Source organism: Neoarius graeffei, chromosome 10 (assembly GCF_027579695.1).
Source record: "Neoarius graeffei isolate fNeoGra1 chromosome 10, fNeoGra1.pri, whole genome shotgun sequence".
NCBI classification, from domain to species: Eukaryota; Metazoa; Chordata; class Actinopteri; order Siluriformes; family Ariidae; genus Neoarius; species Neoarius graeffei.
The window spans coordinates 57,440,032-57,463,152 of NC_083578.1; the positions used below are offsets into that span (position 1 = coordinate 57,440,032).

Consider the following 23,121-nt stretch of genomic DNA (forward strand, 5'->3'; position numbering starts at 1 on the left):
AGCTTTCTTTTAGCTCCTGTAAAAACAGAGCTCTGATTTCTTGTTAAATCTATTTGTACAGTCAATCATGCAACAGTTCTTTCCCATTTTAGATTTTTTGTGCATTTTTGCAGCATTAGAGCTGTATTCCTTCCACCTAGGGTTGAAGTCAAGTGTATTCCTGCTATTGTACATTACTGCATCCTCTGCTATCTCAACAACACAGTTACAGCTAGGAAAAACTAAGATTACGCAGCCTGATAATAATCACAGTTTATTGTTTATTTCATCAGTTCAAAACATCCTAAGTTTGGATCACAATTTATCGTTGCATGAGATATCATTACATACCTACTCATCACTGATGTATCATAATAAACTTTGTAGTAGAAACAAGCTCAGACATTTCTTACTTCTAGTCTGTGGGAGATCTCAGGGAGATGTGTGATTCCTGGCTCTTTATATATGAACTCCCGCTCATCGAGGTCTCCAAACTTCGAGCCAAAAAATGCCACACGGAAATATGTTCCGAACATCCTCTTATCACCCTGAAACAAAACACATACAAACATATCTTTATTACTTTCATTCTCACAAATTAAGTTATGAGGATCGTTTTTAGCTGATCCTTAGAGAGGACTGCAAATGCTGCATATTGATCCTTTATATATGGGATAATGTGCAGGGAGCTGGTCATTATTTTAAAATAAACCCCCACAGGGTGATGCAGGACACAAAGCGGTGGGGTCTTGGGGTTTATTATGCAATAATGACCAGCTCACTGTACATTATCCCACTTATTACATGGCTAATTACTAAAGAAATCAATAATCTGACAAAATATTGATTTAAAAATGACTGTATTGCTTCGCTAATGATGTGGTCCATAGCAATGGTCTGTTATACAGAAATATCAGACTGTAGAATGCTGTAATTGACCAATCAGAATTGAGTATTCAAATGAGCCGTGTAAAAATTTAAGGTGTCATGTAGTAAAGTTCTATAATTCAAAAAGTGACTCTTTTTCTCATTAAAATTAGAAAAAAAACCTGAATATATTTCAGTACATTAATATTGCTTAAAATATGAATGTAAAAACAGACAAACATCAGTTTAACTACAATAATAGCGGTTTCTTGATTGTCTCTGTTGTGTGTCATAGCAGGCAGTAAAATAAAACTAGAACTGTGAGTAAACTCACTATAGAATACCCCCCACTCGCAACAAAGTTTATCAACTGGAACTGTGTGTGAACTTAAAAAAACGATACCCCTGCAACACCATGATTCAAATTCCTATTAGTCATTCATCTCAATAATATACGGGCTCTAAATCCATTTGGTACAATTTCATGAAGTGGAACACCAGCCACATCACTAGATAATGACATATGTAAGAAAATAAGTATCTTTAAGACCTTGGTTTGGGATTATTTTACTTCATGAACATCTTCAGGTGGTATACTGCAACTGTTTAAAGTTTCATCAAAATTCATCAAACCGTTTAGGAGGAGTTGCGCTTACGAGCCTGTCATCATATATTGCCATATGGAATGGAATAAGTTGAATTATCTCCCCTCTGAAACATCGGACCAGGAGTACTTTCCTTCATACACATCTTCAGGTGGTATATTGCAACTGTGTAAAGTTTCATCAAAATTCATCAAACCATTTAAGGAGGAGTTGCGCTTACAACACACATGGACAGATAGGGTGGTTCCTATACCCCCCCCCCCCCAAACTTTGTTTGCGGGGGGTAATAATAAGTGAATCCTTCAAAAATATAAACAAAATCTGTCAATCAATCACAGAGGTGGACAGTAACGAAGTACACTTACTTGAGTACTGTACTTAAGTACACTTTTTGAGCATCTGTACTTTACTTGAGTAATTTTTTTTTGGAAACATGACTTTAACTTCACTACATTTGAAAGACAAATATTGTACTTTTCACTCCACTACATTTCTGTCAAGGTCCTTGTTACTATGAAGCAGCTTTGAAAGTGGGTGTTTTTTTTTCCTTTTCTAAAATGTGATTGTTTTTTTCGCAGGTGAGGCTGAGACAGCTGATCGGTAATCACTAAGGTCACGTCACGTCCACGGACTGTATAAAATCAAGTTCAGTGATTTCTCAGCAGCTTTATTTAACATGATCAGTTGATGGCAGAATGAAAGAAGGTGGTTCTTCTGGGGAATGCACACACCCATGGCCATACCTAGAACCCATGTTTCGGTTTTCTGAAAGGATTAAAGATTCGTTTCGTTTTAAATGTTTGCTTGGTTTGCCGAAAACAAACCACATCACGGCCTACAAAAACTCACCATCCAACCTGCGGAAGCGTATTCAGGCATATAAAGGTTTTATTCCAAGAGAAAGCTTGCAGTGAAGTTGTCTGTGCTTTTAGAGCTAGCGATAATGTTGCAATAGCTGTACAGTCTGGTTAGTTAAATGACTTTCTATGGATTTGCCTGCAAAGTTGCTGTAGCCTTGTCCACGGCTAACACTGACAAATAGCTGGTTAACTTGGACACTGTTAATTAGCATGTATAAACAGAGTTATGTGAACATGAATAACGTTAACTTATCTGAAGTCCTTTCAGAAATGTGTTTCAGCATAATCTTGCCAAATAAACAATGTAGAAATCTTTCTTTTCTAGTAGCATTAGCTACCCAATATGATTTTGAGTTTGAAAAGAGTTTGCTAGCATGTCAGGTGGAGTTTCACTGACTAGCTAGCTTAACGTTAAACCACCATGATGGCACAGCATGTGTTCATTTTGTGAATTCACATTTCTGTCTTTGGTAACAGCGTTAGGTTTTGTAAGCGTTGTGGCAATAATACAACAATGTGTTGACAGAAAATGTACTTTTAATACTAAGTATTTTTAAAAGCAAGTACTTCAGTACTTTAACTTAAGTAAAAATTTGACTGTACAACTTTCACTTGTATCAGAGTAACATTTAACCAGTGGGATCTGTACTTTGACTTAAGTAATGAAGTTGTGTACTTTGTCCACCTCTGATCAATCACTAAAACTCATATATTTGGCTATTGAATTAAATGTATGATATTTACAAATGCAATCACTACAGTTCCCATTTTTCAAATATAAATGTTGCACAGAAAAAGTGAAATGGAAATTATTTCATGTCTGATTTGTTACTATATTTTGGTTGCTTTCAGAGATTACATTTAGAGCGTGGTTGCATTTAGTTGTATTTTCAACTTTATTTAGTCAATTTTATTGTAAACTAAAATTTACATGAACATTTTAGTGTAAATTGAATTTGTTTGCATTTTTTTTTACAGCTTTAGTTTACTAAAACAATCCTGATTCAAATGAACGTTCTGATAAATCTCTTGCAGTATCAGAAGTAGCAGCTTCTGCACTCTGGTTTACCTTCTGAACGACGTTCTCAAAAGCTCTTTTTAGATTGTCGTGAGTGGTGGCCAGTTTCCGGAAATCTCTATGGGCCTCCAGTATGGGAATGATGATCTTATACACTTCATTCACTGCCTCATATAGTCCACCCTGTTCAGGAACATTGACAGAAGAGACACTCCATCATGCATGAAGAACTGAATCAACAATCATAGTTTAAATATAGTTCACAAAACAACAAAGAGGTAGTACGTCAGATCAACTGGATTTATGCCATCAAGAACTATTATACCATAACTATACTCGCCTTCACAAGCTGCACAATTAAATAACCAGGATAATTTAAAACCTAGCGTTAGGTTTTGATCTGTCTGTAGTGAAGGAAGTCGAACTGACAAAAGTATGATCTAGGAATGTAGACCTCTGCCACCTCAGAGATTTTATCTCATGGATCAATCCGGGAGCAGTCACTGGCACAGACACAGCTGCTCAGAGAAGTTTCTCAGTTTATTGTCAGCCAAACATGAGCATATATTCACATTCAAGAGTGTGTTGTAGCTATGTGATTGGATGATGATGATTTAATTGATGAAGCCGAGTTATCTATGTATAACGTAAATGCGTGAAGAAGCATTACATCACTGGTTTAGACTACATTACTGTATAAAAGAGGAGAGACATTATGTACCATTACATCACCCATCAGGATCATAATGTTATGAAAGAAGAAAGACATTACTGGTCAACATAACCTTCATTAAGCAGAGAGCAGAATGTACAAGTGAAGAAAATCTCAAGGATTTAACTAAACAAAAGAAGCAGCAATCAGACCAGCCTGTTCTAGTTTCAAGCATGCCAGACATATATTTCTATCACCTAGTTTCACACATTAATCCAAGTCATATCACCAGCTACATTTAGGATTAGGGTGCATCAGTTGCCCCCTAAAAATGAAAAGTTCCTCCGATCATGATGCATTTTTGTTTTTATGTTCCTTTTGGTAAGAAAACACACTGGGTGAAATATTTTGACAAAATTCAAAAGTTTAATGGTGGCACCAGGAGCTCAAAGTTATGGAAAAAGCTGCTATTTTATGACTTTTATGACAAAATTTCGATCACTTTTCATGAAACATTATGGCACCTTATAGAGTATACCAAATATCTTAGATACACATTTTTAGTACATATTCTAAATATATTATCAAGCACAGTTTGAGTTTTAGCTGTTCATTGAATCATTGTTCAACTACTTTTAAACAATACAAATGTATTATGAATCGCATTAATGCTTCTCAACCCCTTGCAAAGGTTCTTAACATGATCTCTGGCTCACAAGAAATCAATAAATGGAGTCCAACATTGTGATTCAAACTTTATGCGAAAACATAAAATAAGCGTTTTTTTGGCAAAAAATGAACCTCATGGTGCCACCATTAGACTTTTGAATATGGTCAAAAATTTTTACAGGATGTCTTTATTGGTGAAAAGGAACACCCAAACAAAAATGCATCAGATTTTATGAAAGTGAGGGCAACTGACGCACCCTATTTAGGATATATAACATACATTGCTGAAGAGTTCTGCAGCCTGCTCAAGAAGCCCCACCAGACCATTCTCGGTGAAGTATCGTCCTGAACAAACACCGTCCTCATCTGGGGACAGGATATCATCTGACACCGCCGACTCCTCCAGGACATTAGGAGAGATGTTCTGTCAGAATAAAATGGCACTGATTACTTCAATAGTCTGTAGTTTTTCTCGGATGTGAATGTCTGAAAACAGGTCTTATACTTCTGCATTTCTAAATCAGGAGTTATGTCAGAACAAGTCAGTTATATTTTGACACTCTCAATTCTAACCTTCTGCAGTAATGTGCCTAATTATTCCTGATTAATCCAGTTGTGAGATATCCATTATCTGTAACCATTTATCCTGTGCAGGGTCACGGGCAAGCTGGAGCCTATCCCAGCTGACTACGGGCGAAAGGCAGGGTACACCCTGGACAAGTTGCCAGGTCATCACAGGGCTGACACATAGAGACACAGAACCATTCACACTCACATTCACACCTACAGTCAATTTAGAGTCACCAATTAGCCTAACCTGCATGTCTTTGGACTGTGGGGGAAACCGGAGCACCCGGAGGAAACCCACGCGGACACGGGGAGAACATGCAAATTCCACACAGAAAGGCCCCCGTTGACTGCTGGGCTCAAACTCAGAACCTTCTTGCTGCGAGGTGACAGCGCTAACCACTACACCACCGTGCCGTCCCCGGTTGTGAGATAACTGTTTCGACTTGTCCAGATGAATATTCATAATATAATATAGCTACTCAAGCTTCACAGTTTAAAGTAAAAATCCACCCTGAACAACTTGGTTATTAATCTTTATTACTTTCCCCAACTTTGTTGGAGGAGGTTATATTTTCACCTCTGTCTGTTCCCAACGTAACTCAAAACCTAGTGAACGGATTTTGATGAAATTTTGAGGAAAGGTGGGCCATGGGCCAAGGAACAATCAATTAGATTTTGATGCAAATCCGGATATGTATGTGGATCCAGGATTTTTTTTTTTGTCTTTTCCTAATGTAACTCAAAGTAGTGAAGGGATTTGGATGAAATTTTGTGTATGGCTTTAGTATTATCCTAGGTTCAAGTGATTTGATTTTGATGTTGATATGTGGCTTGGTGGAGGTATGCACTCTATCGCGTGCCCTTCCAGTAATTAACATGTAATCTTCAGTGGCGTTCAATGTTTTTCTTGTCATGAAACTCTAAGTTGACTTTTTTAAAAAAAACATTTTTCACTGACATGTTGGTGTATTTGTCTGCTTTGGTTAATGGTTTCCTACATTTGACTACTTCCTGATATTGGTGCCAGTGGGAATTTATTTCTACATAAAAAGACTGCTGCAGACACATTATATATGTTTATTTAATACGCTGGTTTGTGTTGTATTTTTGTTATTTCTGTGAGAAATTTGCAGTTGTCTGTCACATCACGATATTGCTAGCATAGTTACAAAAAAGGAAAAAAAATGTCCGCATTCTCAAATGTAAGTGAGCTTTAGTCCTTTTGTAAATCTAGTTGTCGCGTGTCTTCTCAAACAGATAATCTTCCGAGGCGTTGATATTTATGCTAATATCACGGTCAACACCATCTCCTTCGAACTCTTGTGGATCGCTTAGGGGCCAAGCAGAGTCTCTACCGTAACTCATTGCAGCTGTTTCATATAGCTTCACTGCATTCTGTAACGGAGTTCAACATCTACTTTCTACACTACTTCTGCATCAAATTCCTCATTAGTACGATTATAAATATCAGTGGAAAATGATGAGCGAGGAAAGAAGCTTTTGCTCTTTTGTTTTTAGGAGCTAACAGCAGAATGTCATCATTACCACTTACATTTGAGAATGCAGACATTTTTTTCTCTTTTGTAACTATGCTAGCAATATCATGATGTGACAGACAACTGCAAATTTCTCACAGAAATAACAAAAATACAACACACACCAGTATATTAAATAAGTATGTATAATGTGTATCAGGGTGGAATTTTCCTTTAAGAGCCAGATAAATCTGTCCAAGTTTCACCATATTACTGTGTTCACCATCTATGTGTAAACAGATGGGTATGGGGTTTTTTTCAGTAATTTCTGACTGGTACTTTGAGTCACTGAATGAGTCACCGTGTGTACTTGCTGCTGTATTCCAGTTATGTAATAATTTATTCTATGGCTTGAGGTATCTTTTAGCTGTTACATCTGGGAAAGATGAAGGTCTGTATTCCAGCCTGACTTGTCACATACTTGGAAGGTGACGCTGCCCACAGGCAGGTACTTGTGGTCCTCCAGCATGCTCAGGTACTCAGCCACCAGGGCAGCGGCATGCACCAGACACATTGCCGACTCTGTGAAGCACTTCTTGCCGTTATGTTTCTCAGCCATGTTCTGAAGCCAGGTCAAGCGCAGATCAGGTGACGTCTGGTAGCCCTTTGCGATCCTGCCACAGACGCAAACATGGAGGTTGAGTCCCTATGATAGAGCAATTAGACTGCAAAATCCCAGTACTGACAGCCTGAAAATCAAGGACATGTGTGTACTTTGAGCATTTGCAAGCAGTCTGTGCACATGCTGGGCCAAAGCTCAAGGCTAAAACACAACCACATAGTTTCCATGGTAAGTTCAAAAACAGTAGACAAACAGCAGAAACCGCAGGCAAATGGGAAGCAGAGTAAGAAACCACAGTACAAGAAGGCAAGAGGCACAGGATGATAACACACACTCAGTTGAGTGAGTGAGTGAGTGAGTGAGTGATGTCCCTTTACCATCAACAGGGAACGGGTTCTTTTCTGCTTTGCACACCAAATTTTGAACCATTCAGAGCATTTCAACCAAAAATCAATTGTTTTGGAACCTGAAAAGTTGGTTTTCAGCTGGAACCAAAATATAGCTGTTTTTTCCAGTATGAACTGTGACATCATCAGTGGGTGTGTCATTAGTTTGGAGAGGAAGCAGAGCAAAGCAATGGAGAACGCAACAGAAAAGGATGCAACTTAAGGAAAAAAAGATCTGCAATAACAGAACAAACACTCGCAGGTAATCAGTGCACACCACCATCTTTACTACTGTTTACTTCCACTGTGCAATGCCCTTCATTCAGGATGCATCTTTGATTAAAATGGTTTCGCTCAAAACTACTGAAAACATGGGTTGGTTCATGAGATTCAATGAATCCTGAACGGAACCGGTTCAAGAACTCATTCCCTTTTGGTTGAAAAGGGGCTTGAGTGAGTAAGTGAGTGAGTGAGCAAGCAAGTGACTAAGTGACTGATAAATGGGAAAAATGGGAAGCAGAGTAAGAAACCTCAGTATAAGGAGGCAAGAGTAACAGGATGGCAACACACACTCAACTAAGTGAGTGACTGACTGACTGACTGACTGACTGACTGACTGAGTGAGTGATGGCGTGACTGACTGACTGACAGATGGCGTGAGTGACTGACTGACTGACTGACTGACGGATGGCATGAGTGAGTAAGTGAGTGATGGTGTGAGTGACTGACTGACGGAGTGAGTGAGTGAGTGAGTGATGGCGTGAGTGACTGACTGACTGACTGACAGAGTGAGTGAGTGAGTGAGTGAGTGAGTGATGGCGTGAGTGACTGACTGACGGATGGTGTGAGTGACTGACTGACGGAGTGAGTGAGTGAGTGAGTGAGTGAGTGAGTGAGTGATGGCATGAGTGACTGACTGACTGACTGACAGAGTGAGTGAGTGAGTGAGTGAGTGATGGCATGAGTGACTGACTGACTGAGTGAGTGAGTGAGTGAGTGAGTGAGTGAGTGAGTGAGTGAGTGATGGCGTGAGTGACTGACTGACAGAGTGAGTGAGTGAGTGAGTGAGTGATGGCGTGAGTGACTGACTGACAGAGTGAGTGAGTGGGTGGGTGAGTGAGTGAGTGAGTGAGTGAGTGAGTGAGTGATGGCGTGAGTGACTGACTGACTGACAGAGTGAGTGAGTGAGTGAGTGATGGCGTGAGTGACTGACTGACTGACAGAGTGAGTGAGTGAGTGAGTGAGTGAGTGAGTGAGTGAGTGAGTGAGTGAGTGATGGCATGAGTGACTGACAGAGGGAGGGAGTGACGAAGGGAGTAATGAAATGAGTGAAAGAGTGAGTGAGTGGTGGAGTGAGTGAGTGAGTGAGTGAGTGAGTGAGTGAGTGAGTGAGTGAGTGAGCGAGAAACTGAGTTTTCTTTTCTAATGTTTGTGTACGTTACCTATACATAAGGTCCATTAGCATTTCAGGATCTTCTTGAAACTCCTTCATTTTGACTGTATCTGAAAGGATGCTGTTTAGATTCCTCAGAAGTTCATCCACCTGAGAAAAAAAGATAGCATGGAGTTTTGTTTTTCTGGAAAATTCACTTGTTTAAACACCAGCTTTAATATGATTCAAAACTGCCCAGGATTCTTGCTGCATGACTCAACACATTCCATTTAGTAGCCAAGAAGTCCATATCCAGAGTTATTCCAATCATTTTATCAAGAAGGCCAGACCATAATTTTACTGGCAACAGTCCTGCTGCACTATTGATTGACTCATCAGTCTAGACTGTGAGGGTTTTATTTGATTTGGGACTTATAAATAGCACTACATGCTACAGACCACAGGCTGCTTTACTGGCTTAGCTGTAGCGTTTTACCTGTGAAGGAAGTTGGGTGGATTGCATTTCTGCGTCTTCTTCTGCATAGGCTAGAATGGTGCAAAAAGAGCGCCGCAGGTACTCCTCGTGCACATCCGAGGACTTTCCTACTAGAGATGCCAACGACATGGTGACCTGCATCTTCACTCTTGAGAAATTCTGTTCAGGGAGCAAGGAATATGAATCACAACCAGCAAACGAAGTGTAACTATATGGCAGGGAATACTGCATGTGGTGTAACAGTTTGCAGAACATTCAGAATATAAAGAGGACAAAAAGGAATGTCTTGTAGAAGAATGTTGTATAACAGTTTATACTAAAGCACTGTTGAATACTTGATTCTGATTGGTCAGAAGGTGTTGATTCATTTTCTATAGCAGCTGCTCTGAAGGTAGTGCTGACTACTTCAAAATCACAGTTTATATTAATGCACTCGTTCTAATGCATTATTGTTTTTATAGCAACAGCTTATTCATACTGCACAATATAACCCGAATAATTAAAAGTAGAAAATTGGCTAGAAGTTTGAAAAATGTATGAAGCTTTTCATAAGGAGATGTTTATGTAACATTTACGGAAAGCGTCTCCAGCGTCAGCGCTTTGTAACAGTCAGTAGGTTTCGCACTGTGGGACAGTGTTCAGGACAGAAGTCTTTGTTTTATTGACTTCAAAAGAAAGAAAAAAAAAAGTCATGCTAATGGGGGGAATGACTATTCATGGTTGCTATAACATAAGTGCTAACAGGAGCTAGCTTGTTTCAGGGACATTTTACAACGTTAAGAAAATTGCAATCATTCGCAAACTAAAATGACAAGGCATGCAGTTATAGAAAAATTTGCAGTGGTGATCACATCACATCACACCATCCCCTCATTGATTATTTTCCTATAACAGCAAATTCTGTCATGTTTTATTCCTTATGTAACTACTTCTATTACAGCACTACATAATCTTCAGTTTAATGCTCAATAACTCATCTCAGGCCAACTCCTCCTGAAGCCTGATTAATCATATTTGGAAAATACTCTCTATATCAGCATCAGTCTGCCCAAGGGTCTTTATCTGGGGGTAGCCTCTGAGGTTATCCCACTGCAGGTGAGAGGCTGAGAATGGAGCATGGCACAGTGCCAGTTACATTGGACTTTGCTATCATAGTCTCAGCTCATTGATTCTGAGGTGGATCCAGCCAAGGGCAGCAAATGCACCATCCATCTTGCTCAGCATCAGGAAACTGCAAAATGATCCCATTAAGCAGGACATAATTGCCAATGGATCATTTCAGTGGCACCATTATGCTGGTTTGACCATATGTGCGAGACATCTCAAGACACCGTTGCCTGTTTTGAGGCCAATTTTTTTTTTCCTTGAGGATCGTCATGGTGTTGATTTTAGACAGCTGATTAATTTCAGGTTTGCCTTAAAACCTGTGCTTTTATGGAACTGGCGTGCCGTCTACTATGCAAACCAGGCAAACATAAAACTGGGGTTGAGGAGAGAAAAACAAGTGAGTCATTGTGGCTTAGAATCAACATGACTCATTCAAAGGTTTTAATAATAACAACAATGGAGGTAACTGTCAGGGCAAACCAAACACTCAGGCATACAGAGATGGGGAGACATTCATCGTTTCCCCATTAAAGATGAATGGGAAAGCAAACAACATGGCCATCTGTTTGGGTTGGGCTGAGTGTGAGTGTGTGTGTTTGGTGAGGGGAGGTAAACGACAGTGAACAGAGGAAATAGTCCATCCAACCAGTGCATACAGGAAAAGAGCAGACACACAGACCAAACACACCGCTATTAGTGGAAGACGTGAGGCGTGACAGTCCTGAGCAAAAGAAATTGAACCCAAATGGCAGGGATATTTGGGTGACAGCTTCTCTGAAACCTCTATTAGGAGCCACTGCAACTAGATTTAATTCAGTATTACAGCAAGACTGACTTTCAAAAAGTAGCAATATACTGACTCATTGTTCATGAAGTCATTGTTAGTTTATCTTGCCTGTGTGTCTGTATTAGGGCAGAGTTTGAACCAGCACAACACGTGAACATCAGTTTTTATTTATTTATTTTTTGTCTGATTGTGGTATTTGGCAGTACAGATGCACCAAATGGAAATAAGGAAAATAGTGATGGCTATTTTTGCTGTACTGGCTGTATATGGCTCTGTTTTGGAAAATCTTGATTTGAGCTCTCTCTCTCTAGCTCTCTGTGTATGAGTGTGTGTGTACAGTACCAGTCAAAAGTTTCAACACATCATCTAATTCAATGGTTTTTCATTATTTGTATTAATTAAAAGTTACTTCATGTCTTAAAGTAATGATGGATGTCGTTTCTCTTGCCTGAGTTGAGTGGTTCTTGACATCATATGGATTACTACAGTTGTGGAATAGGACTATTTACTGTATTGTTATTATTTACTATTTGATCTCAAATGCATGAAGAAGGCAAGAAATTGCACTAATTAACTTTTGACGAGGCACCTGTTAATTGAAAAGCATTCCAGGTGACGACCTCATGAAGCCGGTTAAGATAATGCCAATAGTGTGCAAAGCATCATCAAGGTAAACAACAGCTACTTTGAAGATTTTAAAATACGAAAAATATTTGAACACAATTTTGTTCATCACAAAATTCTGTGCATGTCCCATATGTTATTTCATAGTTTTGATGTCTTCAGTATTGTTCTACAATGTAGAAAATAGTCAAAATACAGAAAAACCTATGAATGAGTAGGGGTGTCCAAACTTTTGCCTGGTGTGATACTGTAGCTGTATTGCTTGTTGAGATGCGTATCTCAGGTGTGTCTGTATGTGTGTATGGGGATAGAGATATCTCATCTCATTATCTCTAGCCGCTTTATCCTTCTACAGGGTCGCAGGCAAGCTGGATCCTATCCCAGCTGACTACGGGCGAAAGGCGGGGTACACCCTGGACAAGTCGCCAGGTCATCACAGGGCTGACACATAGACACAGACAACCATTCACACTCACATTCACACCTACGGTCAATTTAGAGTCACCAGTTAACCTAACCTGCATGTCTTTGGACTGTGGGGGAAACCGGAGCACCCGGAGGAAACCCACGCGGACACGAGGAGAACATACAAACTCCACACAGAAAGGCCCTCGCCGGCCACGGGGCTCGAACCCGGACCTTCTTGCTGTGAGGCGACAGTGCTAACCACTACACCACCGTGCCGCCGGGATAGAGATATGTAAGATATATTTTTATATTTTAGTGGGGGGAAAATATCCTTACAAGGATAGGAATATCCAACAGTTTTGACTTTGTGGGGACCTTTTTGTTCACTTTTAAACAAACCTGCAGCTTTCTTTCTTAATTAATTAATTATTTTCAATTTTTTTTTGGGGGGGGATAAAAGAAAGCTTGCTTTTGGTTACACAGTTTAAGGTCAGTGTTAGATTTAGGTGTAGCTATAGTAATAATTAGTCTTACAATGATGGTAAGACAAAAGTATAGCTGCAGGTTTAAAAAAAAAATACAACTTACTGGTAGCCTGGCAAGCCAGACTAAATGTGAATATTTAGTCTGGCCTCGATCCGTAGACATTTCCGACGGGGGTGGGAGGAACAACCCGCTGTCTTTCAAACTGTCTCTGTGCGTATAGGCCAACGCTCTGACCAATCAGCGCAACAGTGACTGTGACGTAGTCAGAGCGACAGAAAGCAGTGGGGGAGGCCTTGAAATAAATAATTTTTCAAAATGCGTATTAATTAATAAACAGGTTTTAGATATTAAGAAGTTTGGAGATAATGACCACAAGTTTGGAGTCTGTACCACATACACTCATTTTTTTCAAAGTGTTTTTCAAGGGTTTGCTTAAACTGTTTTTGAGAGTTTTTATTTAGTGGTGTTTGGTGAAATAATTTCCCTTAAATTTAAAATAACGGGAAAATAAGAAACAATCAAAAAGTAATGTTTCAAAGCTGTTTATTAATTCTTCATACTGCACAAACTAGCCCCATCCTTTTGGCTACGAGCGGAGCCAGCTGGTAGATCAGACTTTTGCCATAGCCGGTCGGCAAAACAGCAAAAACGTCCTTCTTGAAAAGGAATGAGTGGAGAGCCTCTTCCTGCTCATGTTTAAACGAAAACTCCAAGTCTAATTCTTCTAAAACTGATTCCAAAGCGGAGTCAAACGCGCGCTGTTCACTAGCGGTAGCCATCTTTCCTGTTGTGCTTTCTCCAGCGTTGCGCAGCTTTGTCGTCACTCCTGCAAAAGCCCGCCCAAAGAATCCAAACAAAAACCTTGCGTTGTGATTGGCGGGCACGATTTGATGCCCGGGGTGTTTTTGTTTATATGGTGCGAGGCTAGACCCATTCGCTAGGCAAAAATATTTTTGGCCGCTAGGCGGGTGGGTCTAGTTTACTAGGCTAACTTACTGGGGTACTGAGTGGCATGTGTGTGAGAGGAGAGAGAGAGAGAGCGCGTGAGCGAGAGTGTCTTACACTGGCAGAACTGAAGCTGTATCTCATGATGAGGTAGAGTGTAGCACAGGCCTGGCTCCGGTTGCTGTCCACACAGCTGCTGCAGTACTGAAGCACTTTCTGGCACAGATCTGCACACTGCTCAGCCTCCTCCTCGAACAGCATGTCCCCAAACTACAACCCGTCAGACCACCATGGACAATAATTAGTACAACGCCACTTAATACCAATTTATGAATGAATTAAAGAAATACTCCAGTGGGCTTTTGTTTTTAAATACACATCTCTAGCATGTGTGATCACCACAGACATTAATTATAGTCTGTTGATGAATTCAGTCAATGAAGGTTTGTGCATTTCTTTGGGACTGACTTTTGATAAGGAAGAACTTGATTATGTGTGAGCATTGTTGTGATGATCTAAACATGCACAAACCCTACAAAACCTTCAGAAAAGTGGAAGCAACCAGAGCTACTTTTTACTGTATTGCTCCAGGGTTGAACAAAACTGGAAAAACCTTAAGATATTCTCTAATATCTAGTAATCTATTGTTTATAGATTTAAATTTGCTTTATATAGTGTTATTTTAAACGCTAATGGACAGCCTTCAGCACGTGCCCTTAAATTATATTACAACTGAATTTCTAATAAATTTGTTTCCTGTTGGTTTTTCTATACAGAGAAATTATTAGCTACGGGAATCCCACACGTGTACGTGCATGAATGCTACAGATAGAGTGGATAGAGTGAAGTATAAAGGATTCATGTATTTTGCGAAATAACTGCAGTTGGTCAGTACCTTCACAATGAGAGCTCGGATGGTGTTGAAGCAGTGTGATAGATACAGGGTGCTCTGGTTGCATGTTAGTGAGTGCAGCAGAACCCTCAGAACTCCACCAACTGCACTGTCCTTATAGTCTGCTGGTGGTACAGTCTGGGGGTAAACACACACACACACTTATTTCACTACCTTTACAGCAGTTTTATTAAATTTAGCTTAGATTAGATTCAATTTTGTCATTACACATGTCACAGGTACAAGGCAACGAAATGCAGATTGCATCTAACCAGAAGTGCATAGCAGTAAATAACACAAGTGTAATATACAAATATAAATGTACAGGAATTACAGGGTATGGAATGGTATAATGACATGATAGATATTTACAGTATGTACAAAATGTGTAATATGAATGAACTATAGGGCAATGGTATGATATATAGATATTTGCAGTATATATAAAACACGGTATGAATAAACAGTAGTGCAAATAGTGATAGTGCAGTGAAGTCAGTTCAAGTCAATTCAGTTTGTTGGGGGGGTGAGTGTGTGTGTGTGTGTGTGTGTGTGTGTAGGGGGGGAGTGTGGGGGGCGGAGTTCAGCACTGAGACAGCTGAAGGAAAAAAACTGTTCCTGAACCTGGTGGTTTTGGTCCGAAGGCTCCTGTAGCGCCTTCCAGAGGGCAGGAGAGTGAACAGTTTGTGTGCTGGATGGCAGGAGTCTTTGTTGATGTAGATTAGAAGAATAATGTAGTGACTATATACCGTATTTATCTAATTCAATCCTTTTGTCTCCGAGTTTTTCATGTGACAGCTTCAATTCCTTTTATTTCCCATGACATTGTCAGAATTTTCATTACTTCAAAGTAACACTTAGAACGTAGGAGTAAACTACATTGGCAGTGTGTGATGAAGAAGGACTGCACTCTCCTCTGTTACCTGCACAATAATCTCCAGCAGGTCCAAGACTATGAGGTTGGCTTCAGTTGCTAGATTCCCACTGATTATTGCCTCCTGGTCCAACTCAGCTTTAGATCTGAGTAAAACACACAGGAACAAGTAATTTACACACCACCGAGTAATAGCTGCAGCTTGCGGTGGCCAATTATATTAATTTGTGTAAATTATTTACCTAAAGGAAGCGTTTTCCCAGACTTTCATATGTTTTTAAAATTTTATTTTACCATCTCTAGTGTGATTTATGAAGTGACAGCATGACTTGTTAAGAAACAAAATGCTAACAATGGAATGTTTAAATATGATTGGACAGAGAGATATGTGTTTAATAATTGCTTCAGACTCCACAGCGTTAGTCAAAAGTGGTGATGTGAAGCAGTACTGCAAAACAAAATCACTTCAACCCGATGTGTCTTATTCACAGCCATGAGCTTAACACTAACGGCATTAATCATCATTCAGTCAGTTAGCTGCTTAAGCAAGGAAACCTTTTTAAGCAAGGAATTTTATTTAGCTGGACTTTCACAAATCTTAATTCAATACGTCTGGTCTAGAAGACAAATGGACTGATAAACTGCATCATAAATATGGAGAAATTATCTGCACGCACTTATCCTGTCTGTCGTTGGTTTGGCGCCACTGTGTGAGGTCTTTCCTCCAGCGCAGGTTCTCTCTCTGGCCCAGAGTCCGATCATTAGCTTCAGTGAGCGAGAGAGAGAGAGAAAAAGAGATGACAACTCAATATAAGAAAATCATCACTCCATCAAAAGGAAATAGGGCTGACTTCTGGTAGACAATACATGACTTCCATATGTGAATGTCTTGCTAAGCAATCATCTTTATAGCTCACTCTGCACCAGTGGGCCTCTACATTATTCATTGCACTGCCTGGAAGCAGAGTGCAAAAGTGATTTCTCTGTCTGCCCTTTGAGGCAGTGGAAGAACGCTCACCTCCCACCCTCTTCATCATCTCTCCTCTCGCACCCAGGCCTCCCAGTAGTGCCTCTTCCAGACGAGCTTTAGCCTGCTGAGACTTCTGTAGGGCCTGCACACTCACTTTATCTGAGCTCTGTTTCCCCTGTGCACGCATACAATGACATACTGTACATACATCCAGAAATAAGAAAGCAAGTACTCACAGGCATGCCCATGTCATCACATTCATGATCACGCCTTTAAAAATAATCATCAAATCTCCAGAGTTCTGAAACACAAACTCAAGCTCCTGTATGTGTAGCATGTAAGCAATTACCAAGAACAAGACTTTGGACATTTTCCCAAACTGAAAAAAGAATGGAAAACTTATTAACTCAAAACATGAATAACAATCTTAAGGGCAGTTAATAAATGTTAAAATACACCAGGGGTGGACAAATCATGTTTATTAGTTAATCCACTAGGCAAGTGAAATCTCCAGTGGACTTGCCCAGTCCCAAGTAACTAGCATAAAAAGCGTTGTCAACTAATGTACCTCTACTGGGTGGCTTGGCTCACGTGTTCATTTTCACTCACTGACATGTTTAAATGCAACGTGAATGTGTTAGAGCAGTTAGACTGGTATAACAGTTTTGTGCTGCACTTTAGGGGAGAACGGGGTTGGTTGTCACACTCAAAAACTCACTCACTAGAGGGCGCCATCGTAAACTGATTTTTTTTCTTCTTTCCAGAATTAGGGTCAGAGGTAGGGGCGGCATATGGTGTAGTGGTTAGCACTGTCGCCTCACAGCAAGAAGGTCCTGGGTTCAAGCCCAGTGCCTGGCGAAGGCCTTTCTGTGTGGCGTTTGCATGTTCTCCCCGTGTCCGCGTGGGTTTCCTCCAGGTGCTCCGGTTTCCCCCACAGTCCAAAGACATGCAGGTTAGGTTAACTGGTGACTCTAAATTGACCGTAGGTGTGAATGTGAGTGTGAATGGTTGTCTGTGTCTATGTGTCAGCCCTGTGATGACCTGGTGACTTGTCCAGGGTGTACCCCGCCTTTCGCCCGTAGTCAGCTGGGATAGGCTCCAGCTTGCCTGCGACCCTGTAGAACAGGATGAAGCGGCTAGAGATAATGAGATGAGATGAAATAGTTTGAAGGGAGTGCTATATGTTAGCTATGCTACAACAGGTGGATGCTAGCATTAGCAAAACAGCTCAGTTGGAGATGGTTGTCACATTCTCTTCAGGGTTGGTTGTCACATTAGACAACCAATCCCTTTGTTGGCATATACATGCATATTGTGATATATCTACTCCTTTTTTTCTTTTTAGATAGAAAAATGGATAGGAATTTTGTCAGGAAGACAAACCAAGGAAGGCCAGACTCCACCAGACGTAATGCTAAGGGCAGTCAGAGAGGTGAAGCTGCACAACCAAACCATCAGAGCCACTGCCAAGGAATTTCAGCTTAATTACAGAACACTGGCAAAATATTGTAATAAAATAAGTCCATCAGAGGTTGCTGGAGATGTAGTCCGTCCATCCCTCCCAGCAGGGTATGTGTAAAATTGTTTAGTTTTCAGTGAGGAGCAGGAAAGTCAGCTGGCAGAATACATAATGACTGCGTCAGACATTTATTTTGGCTTCTCTCCTATTGAAGTTCGGAAACTTGTCTACACGTATGCTCTCTGTTTCCTCGTTCATGTTTCCTCAATCCAGAATATTGTTAGGTTGTTTCATTTCAATGAAATAAACATTTCTAAATTCATTTTTAATAATGACTCCACTTTTTTATTTTTCCCCATGAAAGTAACATTGGGACAACCAACCCCACAGTGTGTGACTACCAATCCCACAATGGGGATGGTTGTCACAAATGTGCAAAACATATTTGACAGTACACATCTTTTAAACAGAATAAGCTGAAGGAGAGTAAGGGCATTCTATTTCTACCTGACACTGTAGGCTTCCATTACAGATTGAAAGGGACACTATTAAGGATACAGTTTTGGAGGAATTCAAAGAAAAGTAAAAAGTGTGACTACCAACCCCGTTCTCCCCTACTGTATTTTTCTCAGTTCTGTCACTGTTTTCACATCTCTCCATATATCAGGGTTCTGACCATATTGTCTTGCGAATCAACATACCTAATAAAAAGGGTTCCCACCCATAGCCAGACCACATTCTCAGTTAGCATCTATCCAGCAGCAAGTGGCTGAATTTGGAAAAGAACAGCACACAACAATGAGGTGCTTTGGGCCAATGAGAGATACATGAACGAACTGGTGTTACATTTAAACAAATCTTCTGGATTTTGTTTTTCAGGTTAAAATGGGGGGATGATGCAGTGAATGTTTATATCAGCTGTACCTGCTTGTCCACTAGGCAATTGTGACCTCATCTCATCTCATCTCATTATCTCTAGCCGCTTTATCCTGTTCTACAGGGTCGCAGGCAAGCTGGAGCCTATCCCAGCTGACTACGGGTGAAAGGCGGGGTACACCCTGGACAAGTCGCCAGGTCATCACAGGGCTGACACATAGACACAGACAACCATTCACACTCACATTCACACCTACGGTCAATTTAGAGTCACCAGTTAACCTAACCTGCATGTCTTTGGACTGTGGGGGAAACCGGAGCACCCGGAGGAAACCCACGCGGACACGGGGAGAACATGCAAACTCCACACAGAAAGGCCCTCGCCGGCCCCGGGGCTCGAACCCAGGACCTTCTTGCTGTGAGGCGACAGCGCTAACCACTACACCACCGTGCCGCCCGCAATTGTGACCTGTACCCATGTATATTATTTATTTATTTATTTATTTTTATTTTATTGATATGCTGCTGTGATCTGAGCCCTCAAACAGTGTTTCGTTGTATAGTAATGTGCACTGACAATAAAGAATCTATCTGTACTCTATACACTATAATGTGAATACCAAACCACAAGTAAAGCCTTAGGATAAAATATTTAAGGATTATGAACATTCTTTCTCTGAACAATCTGACACACACATCCGCACTTGTAACATATTTCACATTCTTCCCTCTGAAAAAGCAAACATTCTGTGAAAAGAAGTTGCAGTTCTCCAGCTTAATTTACAAATACCAGACCAGACCGAAAGATTAATGAAGGTGTTCTACAAAAACTGTTGAATTGTTAACTGTACCGAAAACTGAGACTGACAGTGAGACTTCCCTTATAATAAAGTTTTGAGTAAACAGTTGTTTGGAGGGGTGGGGGTGGGGTGGGTGTCAAATTCCTTGTTCACGTCAACCCACATACTCTACTGTGGCAGTCCATAAAGATTAGGTTGAGAAAACACTGGTTTGTTCTTTTTAAAAACCTAAATAAAGGCCCTCACCCTGTAGTCGAAGCAGGAGGTGCAGATGGTGAGGATCTCAAAGAGGCGACTGAGCTGAGAGGGGGATATGTCCATTATCCAACGCTGGATCAGACTCTGGTCTGCATTCTTCATGATCCACAGGAAACACACCAGAAGATTACGGCTGGTCTCTGCAGAAAGCGTACTACAGCTTCTACCAGACTGTGGAATAAGCACACAGGGCTGTTACTGAGCATTCAGATGGTACAAAAGACAATCACTGACATGCACTGATGAAGAGGAACAGAAATGCGATGAAAAGCTGAACACACATGACGGTGTAAGAGACTTCAATGTTGATTTTAATTTGAAAGTTTGGGTCTGGTTACATAAATCAGATTCCAAACATACGAGTCAATTACCAAGAGTTAGTTTTATCCATAATTATATAAATTAATATTTGAGCCTAATACTGAAAATAAATAACATTTCTGGAATTCATTTATATTTAATTTAAATGGCATGATGCACTATATACCTAGCGTAGTGTCTTAAATAACATCTTTTATCTGGTCATTTTAAATTCCTTTGTTTCATAATTGTTTAAATAGTATAATTTGTTGAAAAATTATACTGTTTATACTGTTTATTTATACTGTTTATATTGTTTGTCTGAGTGTTTAGTCTATGTCTAGTTCCTATCTAGAGTGTTTATACTGTTTATATTGTTTGTTTGTTTTTTCAATTACTCTATTTTTTTATTTTTATTTATTGCATTGCCTGTTTGCACCGTGGGTCAGAGAGGACTGAAATTTCATCTGTGCTGTATGTCGAGCATGTATAGCATATTTGACAATAAAGTTGACTTGACTTGATTAAAATAAAATTATGTATTATTTTAGATGTACTGTATGATTGAATTAAAAGTAGTAAAATGTTTGATAGCAATTTACACCGTGATGAAATCATGTACTTCTCACCACAGAGGCCATGGACACTAGTGCGTTTCTCGCCAAGGTGTTGAACGGGTTTCCTGCGATTGCCATGGCAACAGACTGATTGATAGCAGGGACATTTTCAAAGTCGTCCTCTGGCCCGCTGGACTTGGCCTTGTTGCCACGTGACTCAGACACTGCAAAAATAGTAATAATATTTTATATATATATATATATATATATATATATATATATATATATACACACACACACACAGACTAAATACACACACACACAAGTGTATACAGAGCTGGCATGAGGATGTTCTGATCAAGTTCTGCCAAGTAAAACTTCAAGCGCACCTGTGAAGTCAAGGTAGTTGAGGGAGTCGATGATTATGCCCACCAGGGGGAGGTAGAGAGCAGCAATCTTAGTCCTGACTTCTAACCTTGCGCACCGAGGGTCCAAATCATGAGCACACAGTAGGCTGTATGTGGCATTTATGGCCTTGCGCTGCACCTTACTTCTACGCACGCGCGCACACACATACACCAGGGGGGGATGAAAACATTTTTTGTGAAACTACTTGAATTATGCGTCAAGATTGCATCATCATTTTTAAGTATTACAATGACATAACATGTAGATTAACTTATACTAAACAATTAATTCTACATGTTAGGAACCTATGGATGTTATCAAAAGACAAAGATAAATTTACTTCAGTTTTAAGCAGTGCATATTAATATTTATTCTTTCACTTGCGCATTTAAGTGAAGGGTAGACTCCATAGAAATCAGTTGAAATCACACAGTGACAGTTTGGATATGTAGGACATTTTAACAAGAATAAAAACAGTGCTGTTGTTGTTATGCAGATACTCCATTTAATTCTGTGGCTAAGTTAAATATTAAAGCTCAGTACCTGGGGCTAATGAGACGTGTCAGTACGGCAAAAAAAAAAAAAAAGAAAGAAAGAAAAGAACAAAACATAGAAATGATGACACTGTTTACCAGTGAGCGCGGGCCCACTTCAAGTGTCGGTTTTAAACAACGTCACCTTAAATGTAACATTTTGTATTGCTTAAGGAATATAAAAATGAGCACTACAAGTAATATAAGGAGAAAACAGAAAAAGCACTGTTCAAAAATATTCAAGATATATAAAATCTAACTAAGCTAACAATATTCCTTCTGTGTGTAAGATGTGTTGGACTGACCCTTCTGATTCCATATCGAGAGCTGCACTGAGTTCAGTCAGCAGGAGGCCAGTCAGGTAGTGCTGCTGCTTAAACTCGTGAGTCAGATCAAACATGGCTGCAATCTTCTGGTCCGGCAAACTACATGAACTCGAGGTCTGCAACAGGTGCGCGCACACACACACACACACACACACACACACACACACACACACACGATCCATTTATATGAAACTACTGACTATATGGTAAATATGATCATTAATTTGAGGTTAAATAAACAGTTCTGAAAAATGTCCAACAATCTACAACAAGGCAGCTATGATGCAAAACTACAGCCCTGTTTCCAAAAAAGCTGGGACGTTGTGTAAAATGTAAATAAAAACAGAGCACGATTTGCAAATCATGGGAAACCCTATATTTCACTGACATAATACAAAGACAACATATCAGATGATGAAACAGAGAAATGTTATTGCTTGATGAAAAATATATGCTCGTTTTGAACTTGATGCCAGCAACATATTTCAAAAAAGTTGAGACGGGGCAATAAAAGACAAGAAAAGTTGGATAATGTTTATAAAAAATTTTTAAAAAACCTGATGGAACATCTCACAACTAATTTGGTTAATTGGCAACAGGTCAGTAACATGCTTGGGTATTTAAAAAAAAAAAGCATCCTAGGGAGGCTGAGTCTCTCAGAAGTAAAGCTGGGGAGGGGTTCACTGCTCTGTGAAAGACAGTGTGGCAAACAGTGCAACAATTTAAGAATAATTTAATTTTATTATTTCAATGCCAATCCAATGCCTCATAAAGATGGGTGCTAAAACAGGCTGTGAACTGTAAAAGGTGCACTAATTAACACTGTCTGACCAACATGCATAAGGTCACTGGGATGTAAACCAGGACAGCTGAAAAGTCACCGAATAAGACGTTTGTCTATCTGTGGGTTGCATTTGGAGAGATGCACATGCAAACGGTT

General features: G+C 39.9%; 1 protein-coding gene across 2 annotated transcripts in view; it reads right to left on the bottom strand.

Moving 5' to 3' along the window:
- The window catches only part of dock8 (dedicator of cytokinesis 8), a 110,870-nt gene that overhangs the window by 13,818 nt on the left and 73,931 nt on the right, over positions 1-23,121 (bottom strand). For both annotated transcript variants that reach the window (XM_060931926.1, XM_060931927.1), the window contains 15 exons: positions 22,161-22,297; positions 21,304-21,467; positions 20,987-21,138; positions 20,046-20,228; positions 16,713-16,839; positions 16,372-16,459; positions 15,744-15,840; positions 14,824-14,958; positions 14,046-14,198; positions 9,572-9,730; positions 9,146-9,246; positions 7,177-7,369; positions 4,931-5,074; positions 3,381-3,512; positions 393-527 (listed from right to left, as the gene is read on the bottom strand). In XM_060931926.1, the coding sequence (XP_060787909.1) occupies positions 393-527; positions 3,381-3,512; positions 4,931-5,074; positions 7,177-7,369; positions 9,146-9,246; positions 9,572-9,730; positions 14,046-14,198; positions 14,824-14,958; positions 15,744-15,840; positions 16,372-16,459; positions 16,713-16,839; positions 20,046-20,228; positions 20,987-21,138; positions 21,304-21,467; positions 22,161-22,297 (2,100 nt within the window). The remainder of the gene's footprint in view (positions 1-392; positions 528-3,380; positions 3,513-4,930; positions 5,075-7,176; positions 7,370-9,145; positions 9,247-9,571; positions 9,731-14,045; positions 14,199-14,823; positions 14,959-15,743; positions 15,841-16,371; positions 16,460-16,712; positions 16,840-20,045; positions 20,229-20,986; positions 21,139-21,303; positions 21,468-22,160; positions 22,298-23,121) is intronic.